The sequence below is a fragment of the Falco punctatus genome (genome assembly GCF_963210335.1).
Source record: "Falco punctatus genome assembly, chromosome: 3".
NCBI classification, from domain to species: Eukaryota; Metazoa; Chordata; class Aves; order Falconiformes; family Falconidae; genus Falco; species Falco punctatus.
In genome coordinates this window covers 18,552,936-18,575,155 of record NC_137582.1, presented here as the reverse complement: position 1 = coordinate 18,575,155, position 22,220 = coordinate 18,552,936, and the positions used below count along the sequence as shown (strand labels likewise).

Below are 22,220 nucleotides of genomic sequence, written 5' to 3'. Positions count from 1 at the left end.
TAGTGTTATGCGTTTATGTTAGAGAAGGCAGGGTCAAAGAAACATGTTTAGCTCCAAGTTTGTTATGGTTTTAAGTTGCTGGGAAGTTAATTCTCTTCCTTGCTTTGGCTTCTAAGGAAGCTTGGAGTTTGACACTAGTGTAGAAATGAATTATGAACGTGGGCAGGAGCACAGATGTAGTCTTCATTGTGAAGCTTTAGGTGTTTTCTAGACAGTCTGGGTTATGAAGCACCTTAAATTCTATGTCTTGGCCCTTATCTCCAGTGAAGTTTTATACAAAGGTAGTGTAGTGAGTGCAGAATGCCTGTACTGCAGTTCACGGTTCACTGTTAGTTGAAGCCTCCTAGGTGCCAAGGACTTTTTGCCTGTAGAAACCTTGTTGTTGTGGTAGTTGAGAGCTAATGAAAGCATGAGGAATGTACTTCAGGCCAAATAAGAAAGGTGGAGAAATTCTACTAAAACCAAAAGAGTAGAAAACATTTATTGTGGATAGTAGGTTAGAGAATGACTCAAAACAGTTGCAGATGTGTATGTGTACCTCCAGATGTAGTGAGTAAGTCCAGCTGCAAACCCTGTAACTCTCCCCTTATCTGTCTTGCTTGGCTGAACTTTACATCACTGATGAGCAGCAGTCACATAGTCTCAGCCAGCCTCCAGATTGTCTGTGATGTTGGTAGATAGTGAAAGGTACGTAAATCTTCATTCCTCTTATGCTTTATTTCTTTGCTTTGTACTTTGCTGTGCTGAAAGAAACATCCATAGGTCATCCAGTCCAACACCTGCTCGGAACAGGGGTTCCTTAGGGCTCTGTCCAGTCTAGTCTTGAACACCTCCAAGGATGGAGATTCCACCACCTTTCTTGGCAATCTGTTCCAATATTTGAACACTGTAATGGTAAGAAAGAAAAACAAAATACACTTCCTAGTAGGTATTCAGAATTTCCCATGTTCCAACTTGCTATTTTTGCTTCTTGTCCCATTGCCAGGCTCCCCCAGGAAGGTGTTGGCCCCATCTTTTTAGTGTTCTCTGATTAGGTTGATGTAGATAGCAGTAATGTCTTCCTGTCATCTTCTCTGTTTAAGACAGAATAGGCCCAGTTCTCTCACCCTTTCCTTGAATATCGTGTTCTCCTGCTCCAAACAACTTGATGTTCCTCTTCTGGGCTCACTGCAGTGTGTCAGTGTTTTGTTTGTTGGTTTTTGGTGGGTTTTTTTGTTCTGAGGAGCTCCAAAGACAGCACAGTATTCCAGCTCTGTGTTGATACACTCTGGTCTCCTGGTCAGTTGGCTGAAATAAACTGGTTACCCTGCACCCAGTGAAGGTGGAAGGTCATTCACAAGGTGGCTCAAGATCTGGATCATAACAGAAATAAATTGTGTCAGATCTAGAGGGTGTCTAGTTCAAGTTGTCTTTCATTCAGTACTAGTTTCTTCAGCTTTATTTTTTTGTGTTCCCTGTATTCTCTTGAGCTATCTTGTAATGATGCGTGCTTCAGTGTGCACAATGCTGTAACTTGGTGAGGAGTCTGTTGTGGAACAAGGACATGCTTTCACTTTTAGCTGAACCTAAGTCCTGTGCTTCAGTGATGCAGTTCTGTAGATGAGCATATGTCCTACAGGCCAACATACAGGTTTAGAAAGCATTGCTGTCAACAAGTGGAACTGGTAATTCTCTTCTTTTAGAGACTGGTAAAGTAATGTCTCAGCACAGTTTTATCAGGCATAAAAGCACCTTATTTTAAACTTGATGGAAAACTGGGTGGTAACCCTTTTGTTATCATAGAAGAGCCTGGAGTATTAATGTTCATGTCCATGCCAAATTCCATTGCAGATAACTTTTTTCTCCTTGCCATTTCACTTAGAGTGCCCTGTGTGTTAATTTGTGTTTGCATAAGATTAAATTGTTTACATATTTCATGTTAGAAGTGACTGCAATTTAATGGCTGACAGAATTGACCACATATTGTTTTAGTATCAATTTATTTGTGAGGCACATTTAGATCAAATTGTTAGTATTGTTAGTATTGTTATTGATTTATTATTTTGCTATTGTTTAGAGTAGCCAAATTCCTAAGCTCTTGAGAAGATAATTACAAAAGTATACAAGGTTTTTCTATAGCTTCTGTTTGCTATATGTAGTCTTTGATGTTAAACAAATGTTTGAAGACTGAAAAAATGTATCAGTCATTTTTTTTTAATGTTTGAACATTGTACTGTTAAAAAGAAACGAGCCCAGGAACTCTTGTTATTTAAAGATAATCAGCACACCAGCACTATTCTGTTGATGCACCTTGCTATCTGTTAAAGCATATCAATTACATTTATATACACTGTTCTCTTTTTCCCACTAGGTTTTAAAGCTTTTGGTAAACTTTAATGACCAGGCCTCCTCCAGAGCAGAGTAGCTGCTAAGCCTGAATATAGCACTTTGGAAAACGAAATTCTGTAGTATCTAAGTCAAATGTAAGCTAAACAGGACGATCGGTAGGATAATGTAATTACCCAGTGTGAAGCTAAGATGGGGTACTGGGTCCAGGGAGCCTTTTTTATGAAGTATACTGGGAAATGTTTAATGACCATGCAATTCCTTTTGGAATTAAATCGAGGAATCTCTATCAGTAACCAATTAAGCATGGGGTTTTTTTCCTACTGCTAACTCAAAAGGAATAGTTCTTAAACTGTATTTGTGCTGCTCATGGAGTTGCAAATTAAACCTCTTAAAAAAAGTTTTATCTTGAGTCATAAATTCCAGTCCATGCTTAAAGAAATTGAAGCAGGGACTAGATTACTTTTCTTTTTTAAAAGCATTATTTCTTAAAAAACCCAACCAACGCCAAACCAACTAACTAAACAAAAAAGCCTCAAACTTCTCAATATCTCATCAGAACTCACATGCTAAGCATCAGCCTTTTGCAGCTGGCTCTGCTCTAGCCATTTCCTAGAGCCAGGCCTCTGTGTTTCTCACTGACGTTGCTCTGGCCTCTGTTCTGCTCTGCTGCCATGCGTGCCAGGAGAAGCTGGCTAACTTAACTGGGTGCACAGTGCTTTCTCACCCAGCCCTGTCCTCAAAGCAGCTCTGCTGCAATAAGCATACCTGAGCTGCAGCAGATTCCCCTGGTCCCATCTGGTTACCAGTGGCCCCCTGTTGAAAGAAAACAGGGGTGAGTGTGGTATTTTGTTCAAATAATAAAAATTAAGAAGATGGAATTTGGTGCACAGACTCATCATCCTAGGGCTGGTGAGCCCAACCTGGGGTTTTCTTTTAAGTCTTCTCTCCACAAATTAATGAGGTCTGATTCTGCTTAGTTTGAGTCCTGATGAGATCAGCCCTCCTTAGCTACAAGCCTGTGTAAAATACAGCTTGCACAGTGCATTTCCAAATTACTCGGAACAGATGGTCTTACAGCTTACATACAACTGTTAGCATCAGCTCTAACACTGAAAAGCATTGGTTTGAATTTCAGTTCTCCCTAGGTGTTCGATAGCGCACTGGCAGGACTGATTTCTAAAGGTTTTTGTTCTTGTTATTATTATTATTAAAATCCCTGGTAGTCGTAATGATGGGGTTTTACTTTTGTTTGTTTTGAAGAGCATGAGGAGGACAGCTGAGAAATTCTGGAGGCACTGTGTATGACGCATCTATGTAACAGGCAAGCTGCTAGACAGAGGCCAGGCAGATGTCTGCAGTTTCTTTCTCCATCTCTTCTCTGAGGTGGTGGTGGTATCCTAGTGAAAGCAGAGACGAAAGCACTGCTACAGATATAAGTAGCTCATATGCACTTCATAGGGGCCTTCTGCTCCTCTCATTTGACAATAAAGCTCCAATCTGTCAAATCAGGTCCTTACTTCATGAGCTTTTGTGGAAGTAAAGAATCAAGTCAGGATAGAGGTAATAAAGGTACAGCTAAGGACAGAAGTACTTAAATTTTGTGAGTGGCTTACTGAAATTATACCATTTTCTGTGAAAGATAATTTAAGGTGATGAGCTTTGTTTTACACTGAGATGGACCAGGATGACTTGCCCAGTCAGTTATTCATCGGCTGTGGGGACAGCGTTCTCCAGCTGAGCGTAGTGACAGCCTTTCTGACTCTACTGCAGAAAAACTTCTCTCCCTGCTCAGGCAAAGGAGGGCGATCTGAAGAGAGCTGCAGACACCTACCCAAGTCTGTAAAGAACCCAACTTTCTGAGTATTTTAGGTGCCTCCAAGGTTAGGCAGCAGCAGAACTGATCCTGGAGGCTTTGTTTGAGACTGGCTCACTTCTAGCAGCCCTTCAGCAGCTGGCTTTTATGCCATTAGTCCAAGGTCTATGAGCCCAGCCAAGGCTTGACTGAAACATTGCTTTCTAACTACTGCTGGCAGAAGCCACAAGTATCATGGCTAACAATGCCATCTGATAGTGTGTGCACTTTTATTTCATCCCTGCTTGGGGCAAAAGGGCGTGCCAGACTTGATTAAAAAATATAAAATTACACAAGCATTCCAGAATGTACCAGCTAGGTCTTGTTGACAGTGTGTGTAATGAAGTGGGTTTGGTCGAAGAGGAAGATTAGCTCTAAGCATGCACAAATGCAAGCTAGCATAATAGTAACAGCACCAGAGGAGAACTGCAAGTGTAATGTAAATCTTAAAATAAATACATAAATAAACAAGCCTGCTGCTCTTGACCTTGTATAAATGTTCTATAAATCACACTCCTCCTTGCTTTTGTGGAGAAATCCTCTTGGTTTCTCAACTGGAGCATCCAGATGTCCCTTTTGTAAACTCTGCTGTTTGTCACTCTTGATCTGCTTCAGGAAGAGGACTTTGTGGTGTTCTCATGTATTTTTCCTGAGCCGTTTCCTAAAACTGTTAAGGTCTATCTAACATAACATGCTTGGCATTCAGATAGAGCACTTGAGTTAAGAGCGGCACAGAAAGACTGTTATGACCTGAATAAAACGGGAGAGGTCTCACTACGGTTTTTTCCTACGGATAGCTCACATACTGCTTCGGTGCCATCTACTGACCCCATCCACACTTCACAGGAATGTTCTTGTTTGCTTTGTTAAAACAATTTACAAATAATTTTTCCTTTTCTTAAACTTCTGTGATGGACTGTGTTATGCTCTGCCACGATCCTTCTGAATTTAAGAGAATATTTCACTTTTTAGAGGCGTTGTCACAGCAATTTCCAAGTTGCTGAGACTAGCACCTGTGTGTGTTACTTTACTGCAACAATCCCCATTTGGGTTTCTTTACCATTCACAGAGCAGTTTTATGAACTATTATTCTACTATGCTCAGTGCACATAAAGCAGGGAATTATTGATCTTTGAAATCTTCAACTGTATGAAGAATCACATTAATTTTAAAACAAAAGCATCTGGGAGAAGGCAAGGTGGGAGTTGTCAAACAAGCTTACTAGCCTACTAGCAAGCAAGAGCTGTTATCCACTACTAATTGTTCTTGAGCTACAACAGGAAATTGCTGGGCTTGTGTTATTTTAAATTCCCACAGAGTTAGGCGCAAATTGTCCCTGTTCTGCCAGACTCACTTCAGCAGGAGGACCATACTTGGCTGGACAGAAGGATTTTCCATGTGCAGCATCCAAACAGGTTAACAAGAACAGTGTTAGGGGCCAGGCCTCAGAATTGGTGAGAGCTGAGACCAGGCAAATTGGAGAGCTGTGCCATAGTGTAGATGTGGTGCAAACAGAGGTCTTTTGGGAGCTAGATTATGGCTGGGACTCCTGGGCCTGGGATTCCTGAACATTGTCTTCCCTTCCTTGCTTAGCTGTCCATAATGGTAAGCCTAATGACACAAGGTTTTTCCCAAGGAAATAAATTGCATCCTATGGATTTAAAAGCCATTCATTAGAGCCTACTTTTGTTTAGTTCTTAATCCTTAAATGTACACATGAACCATTCATGTTAAATTCTTAAATACAGAGGGAAAGCTGTAACAGTAAATCCAATGGCTCTCCCACTCTGCTCTGTAAGCTCATTCTCTTCCAGTTTTCTTTTAATGGGCATTTTAAAAGATTATTTGTGCAGATCATCAGTAAGAACATAAAACAACAAGCCCACAGATGTTTGTAGTCAGAGCTGAATAGACTTGAGGAATTGGAAACCTCTGAGTAGCATGGCTCTAAGTCAGCAAAGCTTATACCTCCCCAGCTCCAGAAAAAGGATGTATGAGGTACCTAAACCCAAAACTCTGCACCAGCACCAGCCACTGAGCTCTCTGGGATCCACAAACTGGACAAATGGTTTCTACTTCTCCTGCAGGGATCAGAACAGATCCAGATTGAACTCCTGGCAAAGAGCAGATAATAAATATTACTTTTCTCTTGAAACTATGGCAGGTAACCTTTTTCCATTCTGACTTCTGATTTGAAGAATCATTTACCAATATTCGAGTGAGCGGAGGTTATCTTTATTCCGCAGCACTGGGTGCATGGGGGATCACTCCACCAAAGTCATGCACACGGAGGGAACCTTTCAGCCCCCTCTTTATACAAGTCACTTGTGACTATTCATTAACTTTCTGGGAACTCATTAACATATCTCACACTTGGACAACTAGCACATTCCCATTCAAGGACCTAGTATATCTTCAAGTTAACAACATTAACATATCTTGTGCCTGGACAATGTCCTTGAGGAGTTCTCTGTGCAGACTCTGTTCCTTAGTGATCATGTTTAAAGTCTCCATCTTCGCCACGTTGCATGTACAACAGGAATCTAAGACAAAATGTCCCTTTTAAAGATAACCAACCCAAGGACTTAGCAGTCTGTGCATCTGTCATGTTGCAACAAGGGTCCTTGGACATCTCCTGACTTTAACTAAACATAGGTGCGTCATCCTTTAGAGAAGTAGTACAGCATTCACTATTCACTTCATTCAGTGGTTCAGGAGTCAAAAAACCCCAACATCAAACCCCTTTGTTCTGCCCTTCTTCACCTGAGCATCCCTCTAGGCTATGGGCTGGGTTGTGTCAGATGCTTCCTCCTCCAGTATGCACATTCTGGCCTTGCAGTGAGCAGGTGTATAGCAAGGACAAAGTTCGGGACTGGGGGGAAAGCAAATACAGAGCTAATGTTGTAGTGACATGCGGAATCGAACTCTACAACTCGAGGAGAGTTATAAAGCAGATAGGTTTATTGCAGCACCGGGTGCAAGAGGGCTCGCTCCTCCTCACTTGCACACCGTTTCAACAAGCAGTCCGATATTTATTATACAAATTCATGCATATACATAAGGTTTCCAAACATTCAGAATCTCCTCCCTCTGGGCCTCTTCAAGATGTACTTTTCATCTTCTTGGGCAGTTACCTGAAGTTCTTGTTTATCTTTGCATACATTAGCAGTCTTTGTTATTTAGTTTCTGTTATCTTAAAACATCTGCTAGCTAACGATTCGTCCTTCCTTATTGTCCACTCTAAATGTGTCAAGCTAATACATGCCCACTGGGCTGGTTTTAATCTATATCAGCATGATCCCCGGGGATGCACCTTCTTTGGGGTGGGGGCCATTTGAGTAGGAAGTCGCTGATCTATTACTACCACAATTATTTTACCCTAGTTTGTTTTCTTTTAGCAGTTAGCACTGCTCCTTATTTACATTCTTGTTGAGCTCATCTACATCGGTACTAACTGTCCCTTCTCGAAGTGCTAAGCCACCCATCCTTCTTTCTCCGGTGTTAATGTTTCTGTTATCTATGCAGTTTCTGTCTGCAACAGAGTTTTAGGTTTTTTTCACTGTATCAGTAGTCTGGGGAGTAATAAATTGTGGGATTGCCAAGGGGCTAGTGGCTTCTGAGACACTAAGCAACTTCCAGTTCTGCTTGCTGCTCTGATCCACTTCCTCTCTAGTGGGTGCAAAAGCTGATTCAATTGAGTTTGGTTCAGAACTTAATGGGGGGAACACTGTCTCCCCTGATTTTGAGTAATCAGATTTGTGTGAATGCAGGAAATCTACAAGCACCTGTTGCATTGCAGTTCCCTGTGTTGGTTGTTATTTGCACTCTGGTTCTCTGACACTACTGGACCCTTCTAGGCTGCTGTTACAGGGAAAAATCTTGTTCTTCCCTTTGCCTACTAGTTTCTGATAACTAAGGATGCTTACTGATCTGGTAGTGTGATTATTGCCGTGGGCAGAGAGAGGGATTGGGGCAAAAGCAACACTTCAGAGACTGGAAATAGATGTTTTCATAGCACCATACAATTAGCAGAATCTGGCTGGACTGCTGCTCACAAAGTGTGGTATGAGCTCTTTGCTGTTTTGAACTGAACTATCAAAGAGGGTTTGGGGGGCATTTTCTGGATAGATGTGTACCTGTGCTACAAAAGCTGCATCAGGAACTTAAGTATTTCCCTTTTCTGGTCCTTTTTCAGACTCCAAGATGAACTTGGATGATTTCATCAGTATGAATCCCAAAGTGGGATGGGGCTCAGTGTTCCCCCTTCCAGACTTTGTGCATCGATTTGGCAAACACACTGATTACAGCTATTCCTTGGAAGGACAGTGAAGTGAACAAAAGCCCTCCCTGCTTCTCTTTTAAGTGGATGTGTTTTGGTTTGCTGCTTTTACATTTTATTTATGGTTTACATTTCTCTACATGGAATAAGTATTTGGGAAAATAGAATACCCCATCAGAAATATCATGAACTGAATAAAAACTTTTATTTTGATTATAGAAGAATGAACTTGTTTGTTAATGTCAGCTTGAAGGCACACATCCCACCATAAGAATATTACTTTTCCATCTACTATGCCCAAAGTGAAAAGAGCATTTACACACTGTATGAAAATATATGCATAAAATACTGGACAACATAGCTCAAATTGCTACATGTCTCCACAGTTTAGAAGTGAGATACAATATATTTTCTTTATGTTATGATTTTTGTCACTGATGCAATAGATGGTGCATTTCAGTGTAGTCACTAACCTTTATCAATTAGGCCTTGTTTAGCAGAAGCCTAAAGGTCAGACCCACGGAGGAAACAGATTTAGTAGTACGATCTTGAACTCCCAAGCACTATGTAAAACCTGGTAAGTATCTAGGTTTTTGTCCTGTAGGAGGGGAGAATTAAATGCCTGCCGTTTCAGTTAAACCGTTCTAGTGCTGACAGCTGCTGGAAGATGCAGTTGGGTTTGCTTCTTAGGCTGGCTGTGCATTCTCACCTGTCCCCATGTGCATGCACTTGGCATTTGCCTGGCCCCATGGTAAGCCAGGGCAGGAAGCTAAACTGACAGGAAGAAGTGAAATTGGTCGGGTTTTTTTCTGCCTCTTAACTCCTTGACCTGGTTTGCCATGAGGTCAGACAGCCACTCTTGCTGGTATAAGGAAATCAGTAGGGACATATGGTTGGGGGGAAGGGAATGAGAAAGCCTCCCCCATACCGAGTCACTTGCTGCTGAATTTCCTTAGAGGTGATACCACGCTGCATCCTTGCAGGGAACCCAGGAAAGTCGTTATGTTGACTGGGTGTTTGGAGCACAGTCTCCCACATCTTAGAAGAGTGCCCTAAACATGGGATTACAGAAATAGATTAAGATGGGGTATTTAATTCTCTGGTTTTGGACCTGTTCTACTTTACATACTAGTATATCACACAATCACAGACTGGTAGAATAATTCAGGTTAGAAGTGAATTGTTTGGTGCTGTCAAAGAATGATCATAGGGCATAGTGATTTTTTATAGTTGTAAAAGAATTTACAATAGTTGTTAGAAAAGAGAGGAATGAATAATGGGCCATATATGATTTATTTAAAGAACGGTGTGCTCATGTTTATCTGAGGAGACCCTTATTGTTGATGCACTAAACCCTTGAATGGGTGAAATAGGGAGTGTGCTAGCTGTCCAGGCACGAGGTATGTTAATGTTTTTATCTTGAAGATATACTAGGTCCTTGAATGGGAGTGTGCTAGTTGTCCAGGCACAAAATATGTTAATGTTGTTAACTTGAAGATATACTAGGTCCTTGAATGGGAATGTGCTAGTTGTCCAAGTGTGAGATATGTTAATGAGTTCCCAGAAAGTTAATGAATAGTCACAAGTGACTTGTATAAAGAGGGGGCTGAAAGGTTCCCTCCGTGTGCATGACTTTGGTGGAGTGATCCCCCATGCACCCAGCACTGCCGGAATAAAGATAACCTCCGCTCACTCGAATATTGGTGACTTGATTCTTCAAATCAGAAGGCTCAGGCAGTCTCTAGTCCAATCTCCTGTTCAAATCAGGTCAGATCAGGCTGCTCAGGGCTCTATCCCATCAGGCCTTGGAAACCTACTGGGACTGTGACTCCAATAAACATTTGTGACTGACTTCAGTGTTCGTGAGGAAAAGCACAGTAATGGTTTTAAGTATTAAGGGATCATTTAATTTGTTAAGTTCAGAACAATACAAAAACTTCAAAGATACTTATATGTATATTACTGCTATACAGGTGTATTGTTATATACATATTACATACCTATTACTCTATCTCCCACCAGTTCCAGAGAATTTACTCAGCACATGGACAGCAGAGACAGACCATGGAACAACTGTGGGATTGATTCACTTCGTCCAGACATCTCTTTTTTTTCTGTGACGTAAGGGCTGGCTGACTGTAGAAACTTAACGCTTTCTGTTGCTAGATGCGGTACAGCTGGTTGGCTATGCAGGTAGGCTGCTACCGCAGGAATTCCTTGGATGCTGGCATGGACTTTGGGTAGGAGGCCAGTTGTTGGGGTGCTCATCTGCAGAGTGGGACAGTTGGTCTGTAGTTTCTGCCTCTGTGAACCAGATTCACCAGGAGAGATTGAGATACGAAACTCTGGATTCCTGATGAACTGGTGCTCAGAGCTCTTCTGAGAGGGGGCAGTTCTGGATTTAACCAGGTACATGTGTGTAAAAGGTCTGATTTTTCAGTGGTTGGGTGAAATGACGGCTCCTTCTGCATGACACTGATGTGGCAGGCATGCTTTGAATGAGTGAAGATGTTACTTACTCTTTTTGAGTGATGTCAAGACTGGTTGTGGATGTGAACAGCAGCACAAATTTGTCTGCTCAGCTCTATCTAGATGCTAACCCAGTGCCCCAGGCATCACACGCACTGCCCAGGTTAGACAACAGCATACCTGAGAATTTAAAGATCCAATTTTTTAATTAACAGGTTGTGTTAAGCACTTTTTATCTTTCAAGTATGTGATTGAATCTCATACACACAGTTCCTGCGCATTGCTCAACAGACCCTTTAAGTTGTTGCAGAACATTCAGTTGTCATCCCTCTCTACTTGAGTTATGTCATTTGCTTTAAACACTGAGCTGCTGCTCTCAGCTGGTTTCCGGTGCCTGAAATCCATTTACACGCTCCCTCTAGTGAGTCTCAGACACAAGAATTTGCCTGGTTTAATCTAGTTTCAGGGTTGAGGCTGTTAAGATGGAAAACAGTCACAACCATTATTCAGAATATACAAGTTTTTAAAAAAATCAGTGTGAAGAGACAGTCCTTTTTCTCTCTAATCATTCTGAACAGATGCCTAATTTTGCATATAGCAGGCTGGGTGTGTGTGATGATAGCTTTGCTATAATTAACGATCTTTTTGTAGCTCTTGTTAAAAGTTGTCATTCCAGAGAGATAGGTAAAAGCCAGATAATTGTTTAGTTCAGTGCTGAGTATGTTGATATAGTGGTGCTGCCTCTGTAGCCCTTCAAGCCTTGTGGCATTTCATCACCGTTGTAGAAGGTGTGGTACCAGAAAGAATTGAGGAATACACCAAGGAATACATCGAGGGCCCAGAAGAGCTACTTCCTTCACCATAATTAGCAGGGAACAGCCCTTTTCCTAATGCTGATTAGCCCTGGGGAGGGACTAAGTGAATTCCCTCTCCTCTTTGCTCTTTCCTCTCTCCAGTTAACCCTTGTGCTGACTGTTTTGGGGAACTTGCTGTGTTTAACCTTTCAGCTGTCACCTCAGACAGGTTCAGTCACTGAGCACCACGGGAAGCTGCAGACAGAAAAGCAAAGTTTGTTGGGAGCCACTTTGCCACATACCTGCAGAAGCAGGGTATGTCAGAAGTACAAAGAACTGCCACTGTAAAGCTGATGGTGAGGAGCCAGGCATCGGGAACTGTCAGCTCTGTGATCACTGATATGTATTGAAGCACCTAAGGTTCAAGTGACTTTATACCATGAGCATACATACGTAGGGGGTACACTATACGGCACAGCACAACTTGGTGGTCCTCAGGTACAGCTCCACGGTGGCTGGTACAGCCACCCACCCAACCAAAACTGTGCTCTAGGGAGAGCCTCACCCCCTGACACAGGGGAGCTGGGTTCATGCTGCTATGAGATATGAAATAATATGCAAGCTTTGACGTTGCTGCAGGGCTGATTTGCTGGGGTACACTGGCACAGCAGGATCAGCGTGTGCTCACCTCCATGCTATCTGTAGCTCTTGAGAATGTGAATCTTCCCTGTGTCCAGATGATGTCCCAGTGTGTCCAGCACAAAGATGTGCTGCTTATTCACTTCCACTACAATTTCTTAGTACAGCTTAGCTTTCCATTCCCTTTCAGCCTCCTTTCCCACCATGAGGTCTTTCTGTTGTTCAGTTATGGCAGTATTTATGTGCTGAGAGCCCCTAAGTGGTGGCTTTTTGGACTAGGTCACCCTTGAGTGAGACATTGAACAAAGTGAGGAGAACCCACCCTGCTCTTAAGGCAGCTACTCACAACCCCACAGCCTCCTGGCTTCTATATTCTGTTGGTCACTGGAAATTCTCCAAGACTTTTACTTCTAGATATCCTAGGGCAACATCCTGATAGCCTTATACTCATAGTGGGGGGACACCCTATTTCAAGGGTAGTTCCTCTTGCCTCCATCAGGCTATTGATGCAATAAGCTGCAACATGAGATAGGACACCCACATCTGCTGTATTCTTTTCTTGATGTTGCTTTTTAGTTAAGAATATAGTTCGTTTGATAACTAATGTCCTTTGTTTGCTTGTTTGGGACTTTGGGGGGGGAAAAAAAAAAGCTGTTTTTTCTGGCATGCATTTGCATGGTCAGCACATTTTTGCAAACTTGTATGTGAGCGGGTCTGTCGACTAAATACCATTTCTCAGTTGGCCAGCAGAGAGAGCAGTCAGCATTCGGTGGATGTGCGGGTTGAGACGCTTGGCTCCTGCATGCTCGGCCCTGCCAGTAGCTGTTACAGTTAAAAAATAATTCTGACAGCAGTGCAGAGGTGATCTGTATCTTGCAAGGTTGTGGCTAATGGGTTACATATTGCCCTTGACTACCTGAGTCTCTCATGTCAGTGCAAGTCCCTTCTACACATCAAGGGCTATATGCCAGCATGGTCAAACCACCTACCAATTTTTGGAGATGTGTTCAGCTTTCACGATCTCTACTGAAATGGGTGTGTGTATAGAATATCAGACTAATTGCTTTGCTATCAATTTATGGGCTTCAGAGGCTAAATTTAGGTACCAGGGCTGTTGCAATCTGATCTGTGCTGTTAAGGAGGCTGGGAGGCACCGGGGTGCATTTGTATGAATCGGTTTCCAGTATGAGAGCTCCAGCTGGGACATTTTGACCTGCACGGCCTCCTCTCTTCACCCCCTCATTGTCCAGCCGGAGCCTCGTGCATACTCTGAAGCACTGTTGCTCTCCAAACATCTACTGTAAAACGGCCGTCTCTGGGGTCCACTTTTCTTTTTTTTAGAATTACTTTGGCCCAGATTTTCTTGTTTTTTGTAGTTTTTTCCCCCTGTCTTTTCAGCAAACAGAGGTTGTAAACTGAATGACCTGAGAAAGCTGTACCAGGGGAAAAGAAGTAGGTGTGAAAATCCCACGTATCCCTGCAGTAGTCACTATTACCTTCCATCAGGTGCCTTGCAGAACCATTACCAAGACACAGTCCGTGACCCTGGTGGTGGCAGTCCCCTGTGACTGGCACAAGTCACACTGCTGGAGGGGAGGACCTGCAGAGTGCCACTTCGCGCGTCACCCAGCTGACCAGATGGCTCCAGGTTTGGTGGATTTGCCCTCCTATGACACTTTGGATTCACAGGCTTGGAGAATCTCATCTCTTCTTGGTGTGAAACCTTTCTGGACGTCTGTCTCTCTTCAGGTAATTACCTACTCATAAATTTGAAAGAAAGAATGCTGGTGATTTTCTTCTCCCTTCTATCTTCTTCCTTATGCAGGAGCTGGCCCAGCTGAGGCCAAGGTTAACGAAGTATACACAGAGAGAGAGTGTCTGGAGACATCTGCTCAGGTTTGCTCTGCAGCTGTGTGCACACTTCGCCGTGGAGCTCAGCTCTCAGTGAAGGTTTTCATTTGTGATCATGGAGTCAGAGCGAAGCACTCGATACAAATGCAGCCTTTCAACACGTTAAGCACAGCTGCAATAGTGGTTCTGGAAAATCTCTCCCATTTGACCTAAGATAAACAAATATGGTTGCTTAAGTATCCTCAATGTTTCCTTATACTTACAGTAGGAAATACCTTGGATACTGAGGGCAGCTAAAACAAATCTTACTTAGTTATCTGAGGCCTCTGGCGAGTCCTTGAGTTTCTGAGTGAGCTAAGCCACTTCCTAGGCATGGGGCATACCGAGCTTCATTTTATAGTGATAAAAATAAGCATTCAAAGGACCTGAGCTGTGAACAGTCACTCAAAAAGTTCACGTGAAGTGGCATTACTCACCTGAAGCTCGTTTTGAGTGTCTGGTGCTGGTGCAGAAGGAGATGAGCAGGGTGTTTCCGACGAGCTGGATTCCTGACATAATATTACTTAAAAGCAGGAAATGCTCATTTGGCCTGGTTCAGTGTCATACTGGCCTTCTCATGCAAGGCTATATCTGGAACCCAAACACTGCAATAAGGCAGGAATCATTATATGTTATTTTTTTAAACGGCCTACACAGTATGAAGATGGTAGTTATCTCAGCCTTCCTTTCTTTTTAGTATGCAATTGTGGTGGCGTGCTTCCCACCGTCTCAGCTTGGCTGCTGAAATGGCAGCGCACCAGCTCCACGCTTGGAGCCATCCCGAGAAAATGTTCTGTTGCGGCTTTTAACCATTTAGCTGTAAAGCCTCCTCTGCTTCCACCATTTCTAACTGCTGGGGTGAAGCAAGGGTTTCCAGTCCTTGTTTATAGCCAGTGTAATCAGTTCAGCTATTTATACTGTAGTCATCACTGAGCACTTTGCTGTATGAAACGGTCACAGTTATATTTATACCAGTGCAAAAACAAAGTCATCACAAATTGAGGAGGCGACATTCAGAGTATTTTTTCCTTGCTACGTGATGCTGTTTCTTCAGCAATTCAAGGTTTTATCAGGCAAAGTCACTCTCCTAGGAAGAAAATACATCCCACTGTAAGTCAGGAAGCTCACCAGTGTTTATCTGTGCTTGTGTTTTTGTCTTTGTGAAATAAATGCACCTATTTAGTCAAGTAGCTTCTACCAGCTGCTACCTCGGTATGAATATGCAGTGCTGCCAGAAAAGTCCATAGAGTTGTCTAGTACAGCTGAAAGCAGAGTTTAATCTGCTCTGCCAGAGGTACTAAAAATACCTTTTAATATGCTAAGGTATGTATCTGCCCAGGAGTTGTTTTCAAAATGCATGGTTCCATGGAGTTGCTACAAAGTAAACAGAGCCCCACCAGCTCTGTCCTGAGGTGCAAAATAACCAGTGCTGGGAATGGCTGTGGGGGTCCAGCCTTTCTGCCGGCTGGGGGGCACTGGCACGCTGCTCTCCCTGCCTCATTCCCAGCAGTAGGTTGGGAAGAAGGGACTTGGAGGGGCTTTGCAGTGCCCTATCTGCCATATTTGTCAGAGGTATTTTACCAGCAAGATTGTTATCTCCTTTAACTTAATTATTAAATAATAATACAAAAAAGGTTGGATGTTTTTGAGATCTGAAAGGCCAAGTGAGGGGCTCTGTTCCCATCAGAGGAGACCCACACATGGTCCCCCCGGCAGCCAGCCTCTTTAAGCTCATACTGTGCCTGGAGGTCGGATCCATGCATGCAGGCAAAGCCCCAGCCTCTTCCGAGCTGCTGCCGAAGGCTGCCTGAGCAGGAGCGAAGCAGTGTCTTCCCTGACGGCTGCAGAGCCCGAGTGAAACCTTTCTGCCCATGGTCTCTGTGGCCTCACTGCTTTGAACCACTGTGGAAATCTGCAGCCATGGAATGGCTCAGCCCAGCCCTGGCTGCAGGTCCCTGCCCTTGCTGAGGCCCATGGTGTCTTCCCTGCTGCTGGCTCCCTGCAGAGGCAATGCAGGTGGTGGAGGTGATAGGACATTACCACCCCACTCAGGATGCTTGCTAGGTTTACAGAAATCCTCGGAAATGGGGATTATTTGTACTCATTCAATGAGCAAATGCCCTGGCTTAGCAGGTGGAGTCCATGGCAAGAACCCACATGTGGAGCTTGTCCAGCGTTGAGGACATCTGAGGCCTGACATATGACAAAAGCACATGTGTGGGGTCCAAAAGAGGCATTACCATTTTCACTGTCACTTGGTCTCATATGAGATACCATAGTTGTATCTTACAGTAAGGTCCTCTGCCCTGCCTGCATAGTACAGTAGAGCCTGCTCCCAAATAACGTAACTACTTCTCACTGCTGCTTAATGCTTTTAAGAGCATTTGGAGAATGATCTATGGAGCTCCAGTGGTACCGCCATTAGTATGGAAAGTGGAAGCTTTGTTTTGAGCTTTCTGTAATAAAATACTGATGTGCTGTGGCACACAGGCTAGCTAGGGTTTCACTTCCAACATAAAATGAGGGCAAAGGGTAATTAAATATTAAGTGCAATGCAAGGTCCCAGCTGATGCAGTTCATCTGGTAACCTGAGGATGGGCTGGAGGTAAAAATGGCTTCCTAAAATACTTGAGAGGGTAATAGCAACCCACCTTGGCCGGCAAGAGGAGCTTTGTGGTTCCTCCATCAGTTTCCAACACCAAGAGACCTCAGGGGTAATGCATGCTCATGGAGAGGGACCAAACTGAGGACCCGTGGAATAGCTGTATCCTCTTCTATTCGGATTTCCACCTCCTCCATAAATCAGACACCATTTCTGGCTGCGTTACACTGTCAAGCAGGCTATACTTACATCAGGCAGAAGATATTAATGAAAAAAAGAAAATAGGTTCATGATTAATGCAGAAACATTCCTTCTCCACCACAGGATAAGCCACGTCCTAAAACCTCTCCTTCAAGCAACACTGCTGCTGACAAGAAAATTATTGACCTTCCTTACAGAATCGAGCCTTCTGAAAGGCTGCTTTTATTAACCGTGTGTGTGTATGGCTGCACACACGTGTCTGCGTGCCCCTCTATATGTACGTATATAGGCAGCTTCTTTCACAGCAGCACGTTTTGCAGTGGGTATTGGCTTCCATGCATGCTAAGCACCCCTCAGCATTAGCAACGAGTGGCATTAAATTAGATCCTCGCTGCTCCCGTTAGAAGTTGGCTCTTCCTGAGGAGGACCCACAGCTTGGCTTCTGCTACCTGGCCAGGGGTAAGGGCTGTGAGGGCTCCTGCTCCACTCCCTCCCTTGCTGGCACAAGTGTGGGCAAGTAAATCTGGATAAATCAAGGCCCTTTCATTTCTGAGGCTCTTAGGCCAACACTTTACTGCACTTCTAGTGATTTTAACTGACATCGCCCCCCCATTCCATCCCATCCCATCCCATCCCCCCTTGGTGACATTTAAAGATGACATTTTCTATCGTAAGCTGTGCCAAAGTTTGGTTCCTTTAGGATGACAAACTAGCAGTGGAAACACTGACAACTATACAGGCAAATATTGTATTGCTTAAAAAACTTTATTTAGATTGCTCCATTGTGGGGGGAGTTGGTTTGTTGTTGGGTTTTTGTTTTTTTTTTTTTTTTTTTTTTTTTCCCTTTTGGATGGCGCTAAAGACGCCATAAAATTAGCTACAGTATTATTCCGATGACTTGTACACTTAGTATTCATGCGCCTTCAAAATTAAAAGCAACCATGATAAGGTGAAGCAAATAAACAGTCCTGAGGAGGACCTAATCCCTTTCCTGCATGCTCCCAGCAGCCACTGAAGCCAGCGGGGGTCCCCAGAGGGCAGGAGCGGCGGAGCCCAGGCTGAGCAGCACGGAGGAACCTTGGGAAGGCTTTGCTGCTCTGCCACGGGGATACTAATGTTTCTGGCCAGCTGATAGCATGTGCAGTGAGTGTAAACATTTGGCTCCAGCAGAGAGTTGCAGATGAGGGAGGCAAGTTGTGCACAAGATAAACAGGGTCTTTGCGATAGTGCCCACCTGGGTAAGGGCTGTCTCCAGCGGATGCAAGCAGGATTGGGCACCAGGGCCCGCAGCATCCTCGGGGAGAAGTGGGCATGGGCAGAGGGAGACACAGCCATTGGTGGGAGAAAGGTGGTTTTGCAGTGCAGTAGGGCACTTGCCTAGTGCCTGTGCAGCCTCCTGGGGCCCCCGGTGGCTTGCTTGTGCTAGGGCCCTAGGGGCTTGAGAAAGGCTTGAAAATGCACCATTTGGGGCACATTAGGGGTCTGAGGAAAGAGCTCAGAAGCAGTATTGAAGATGCCTCTAATACTGCTTTTGATCATGGTGTGTTTTGCATCCAAACAGCAGCCATTCTGCAGGGGATGGGAGGGAAAGTGGGTAAAGAGCACCCAGGCTTCTGCTTTCCACCTCTTTCCAAGCAGACCAGTTGTCTGCACTAGTTCAGGTTTAATTCACACTCTGGGTTCATTGCAAGAGTCTTTTAAAACTTAAAACTTTTAAAACTTACCCTTATGTTAGGCAGACAGAGTGGTGTGGCTGTGCTGCCGCCCAGGCTCAGCCAGCCTTTGGGCTCTTACTTTCCTGAACAGCCAAGTGAGGGAACTTCGCATTTTTGCAGTCTCTAATTCAAATCAAGAGTAAATAACTTGCAAATATTAAAAAAAGGCCTTGAGGCCTTTGGCGGCCTGAGGAGAAGGGGCATAAGGTGCTGTTACAAACCTGCTCTGCCTGGCCTCATGTGTCAGGGGACAGGTGGCATGTGGTAGCTTCTTTCTCGCAGTTACCGCACATGCACATGCATGTGTGAGAAATGGGTTAACTTGGCTTTTTTTTTTTCTCCCCCCTCTTTTTTCCCTTTTGTATGTTCGGCATAAGCAGGGAATAATAAAATGCAACTTTTCTGCAGGGACCAGAGGAAAAAAAATACTGCCTGGGTGTAGCTGAGGGCAGAGTCTGGCTCTCTATTTTCTGTGAAATAATTCCCACAAGGCCTTGTGGAAACCCAGCTTTTCTTCTCATTTTTCTACTTCCTTAAACTTTCCAAAATACTCTGCTGTAACATATTTTCCCCAGTCACATGTGTTAGTGAGGAGAGAAAAGGTTAAATTCTCCTTTCGTACTATAATGTAATTCATTTCCTGTTTTTCACAACTGTCTAGACACAGATCTAACGAGCATTAACCCTGAATCCCACCATTGGGTTAAAAATAGGGGCTTTAAATATAAAAGTGTGTGGTAAAAGAAAGATTGTAGGTTTCTACCTACCACCAGGAGCCAGCTCTGTAAAAGGAGAACCACTTAATTGTCTATAAGCGAGAAAAAAAACCAAATAAAATTAGTTCAGTTTCAGAGATTTAAAAAGGCGCCTGGTTGCTTTATATATACCAGCAGCACCACAGGCGCTGCTGAGCCATGGCACGGACAGGTTGATCCCCCCTCAGGAGTTATATTTGTCTGGATTTACACCTCCAGCTATATCCAAAAAAGAAAGAAGAAATTCCACTTCAGTGGGGGAGCTAGAAAAAGACTGGGAGAAAGTAATTTAAGAGATAAGCCATGTTGAAAACTGTGGCCAGGTTCTGGTAGGAGACCCATGGACAAAATGTCCACCGGGCCCTGCTGAGGAGGGTGACCCAAACCCCAAGGAGACCAGCGATCACTGTGGTACCAAGAGGCACCTGGTGTCAGGAAGACAAAGCCGCAGTGTGTTGGGTCCCAACCTACCAAAGCATTTAAATGCTTGCTCAGTCACAACCAAACCCAAGAGGACCTCATCAGCTTAAGCTGGATCATGGTCAGGCTGGACATTTGCCCTAGGTTAAGCCTGGTTGTAGCCTCACAAGCGCGTAACTGCCTCTGATGCTCTTCCTGCAGGCTGGGCTGCGGGAGGAAGGAGGGGAAGAGAGTTGTGGCCTGTAATGTGAGCCAAACCCCTCACGAAAGTGTGAATTTTGCCTGTGGAGGGAAAGCGAGGAGGAAACAAAACTGCCGCCCACCACGGCCCGGCCCAGCGCTGGGTGCAGGCAGGGCGTGAGGCAGCTTCTGGGCCATCGCTGACAGTCACACACACCATTCTTGTCAGAGATTACCCACAGAGACATCATTTGTTATATACTTCACGAATAAAAACACATGCCTGTAAGAATAAGCTTAACTCAATGCTCAAAGGCCCTGTTAAAATAAGTCAGAATTCACAGCATGCCATGAAGAAGAGGAAGTCGCATTTCCTGCACTGACTGCGCTTCTGTGTCTGTAAACGCAAACCCTGCAGGGTTGTTTGTTTGTTTATCTGTGAAGTGGGGAGTGGGCATCTCCCCTGTCCTGCCCCTTGCTTCCAGCAGCCCCAGGGAGCTGGGCTGGACCTGCGACCTTGGCTGCACAACCTGCGGGCGCTGCCTCCTGTGTTCAAGGCCTGTTCTGGCTGGGACCAAAACAGTCCAACAAAAACATATTAAAAAGACATCTTTTTTCTTTTCTACTAAAAAGCACAGTATACTACGCATCAAGAATGGCAAGGGGTGAACTGGTGTCTTTCCAGGTTAGGGAGGGCCTTTGAACCCACACAAGTTATTTATAGAGCTTTTTAGAAAACAGCTTGCTCTAAGTTCTGCAGTTTTGGTGACAGGAACAGCTCAGGTTTTGTCAAAAATAAAGCAACCCCCTACGCGATTGACTGGGGTTCACCCCACACCGCTTGTAAAGCGGAGCAGCGGAATTGAGGATGAGGGAAAGTTGGGGCAAAGCTGAGTCATAATCTTAGTATTTTTGTTGTGTAAGTTTTCAAAATGCTTTTTGCCCAAACTCTGCTTTTTCATCAGACTAAGACAGACAGTGAGGGCACTTCAAGGCGTTATACAGGGTGACTTGCTCATCGATCAAAGCAGGACCTCATCCATGCTTAAGGCTGCCTCACCACCTATCCCTGAGCACTCTTAAAAGGATGGAGGCACTGGCAGCAATAACATGAAAATGGGAAGAAGTATAGACAGACCTCACCAACCCACCCAACATATTCCTAAAAAGATGAAGTATTCCTCTAAAGGATTTAGTCTATTAAAATAAGTAGAATTCAGTATTTTCAAGGAAGTTTGAGTAAGAAATGTGTCTTAGCAGCAACTTTCTCATCTCCTTGTTTAAAAGGCTCTGGGGATCTTCTAGACTGTCCCATTGTCCTGATTTTGGCTGGGATAGTGTTAATTTTCTTCTTAGTAGCTAGTACAGTGCTGTGTTTTGGCCCTGATGTGAGAAGACTTGTGTCTGGGGATACAACCTTCTAACTATAGACCTGAGGCATAGCATAACTACAAAAAGACTTATGAAACCACTCAAGCACGCCTTACTTGACAGTGCAAATGAGACTAAAACCAAAGCATCTGCACTTTGGGCTTATTTTCATAGCTGGCATAGCTTTCACAAGGCAAGTGATCCTGTTCTACCATAACTTCTCCTGTTCCAACCCAAGATGCATGTCATTTGCCTTTTCAACTGCTTTTCTCCAATTTACTGGGAGTCCCTTCAGGGGGGGTCCTACCTGCATTCCCTCTGAACAGGAACCTGGGTCAGACCATTGCAGTCCTGACTATCCAGATGCAATTGTAACTGAAAAAAGATAAACAAAGTCACTTGGATAACACATCCAGAAAAAAAAACCCAAAAAATTTTCATAAGCTACAAGGCAGAGTTGAAGCTACCAGACCTGTGTGAGCACTGGTGATCTCTTCCAGGCAACAGTCCTGTGCTTTGAGATAGTACAGATTTATGAGCATGAGCTCCACGAGTGCTGTTTTTGCTAGAAGTAAGGGATCCGTTGACCTCAATTTCTTTCAAGGTATGATGAAGCAGTAGCTCTGTCCGGGGTATTCTTCCACTGCCACAACAACCTTAGTTCTGGATGTCCTGCAGAAGAGTCTTTTCTTACAGTCACTAGAAGCTCAAGCCTGATAAAGTCA

The 22,220-nt window shown here is 44.0% G+C and overlaps 1 protein-coding gene across 3 annotated transcripts in view; it reads left to right on the top strand.

Annotated features, from left to right (window-relative positions):
• NTAQ1 (N-terminal glutamine amidase 1) overlaps nt 1–22,220 on the top strand; it is a 37,925-nt gene that overhangs the window by 4,853 nt on the left and 10,852 nt on the right. Inside the window, exon 6 of one of the 3 annotated variants that reach the window (XM_080378230.1) lies at nt 13,868–22,129. The exons of 1 other annotated variant lie outside the window; for it this stretch is intronic. In XM_080378230.1, coding sequence (XP_080234356.1) covers nt 13,868–13,929 — 62 coding nt within the window. In that variant the 3' untranslated portion in view covers nt 13,930–22,129. Of the gene's footprint in view, nt 1–8,375; nt 8,673–13,867; nt 22,130–22,220 lie in introns of those variants that run through there. One more of the 3 variants, XM_080378229.1, reaches the window with a different exon arrangement.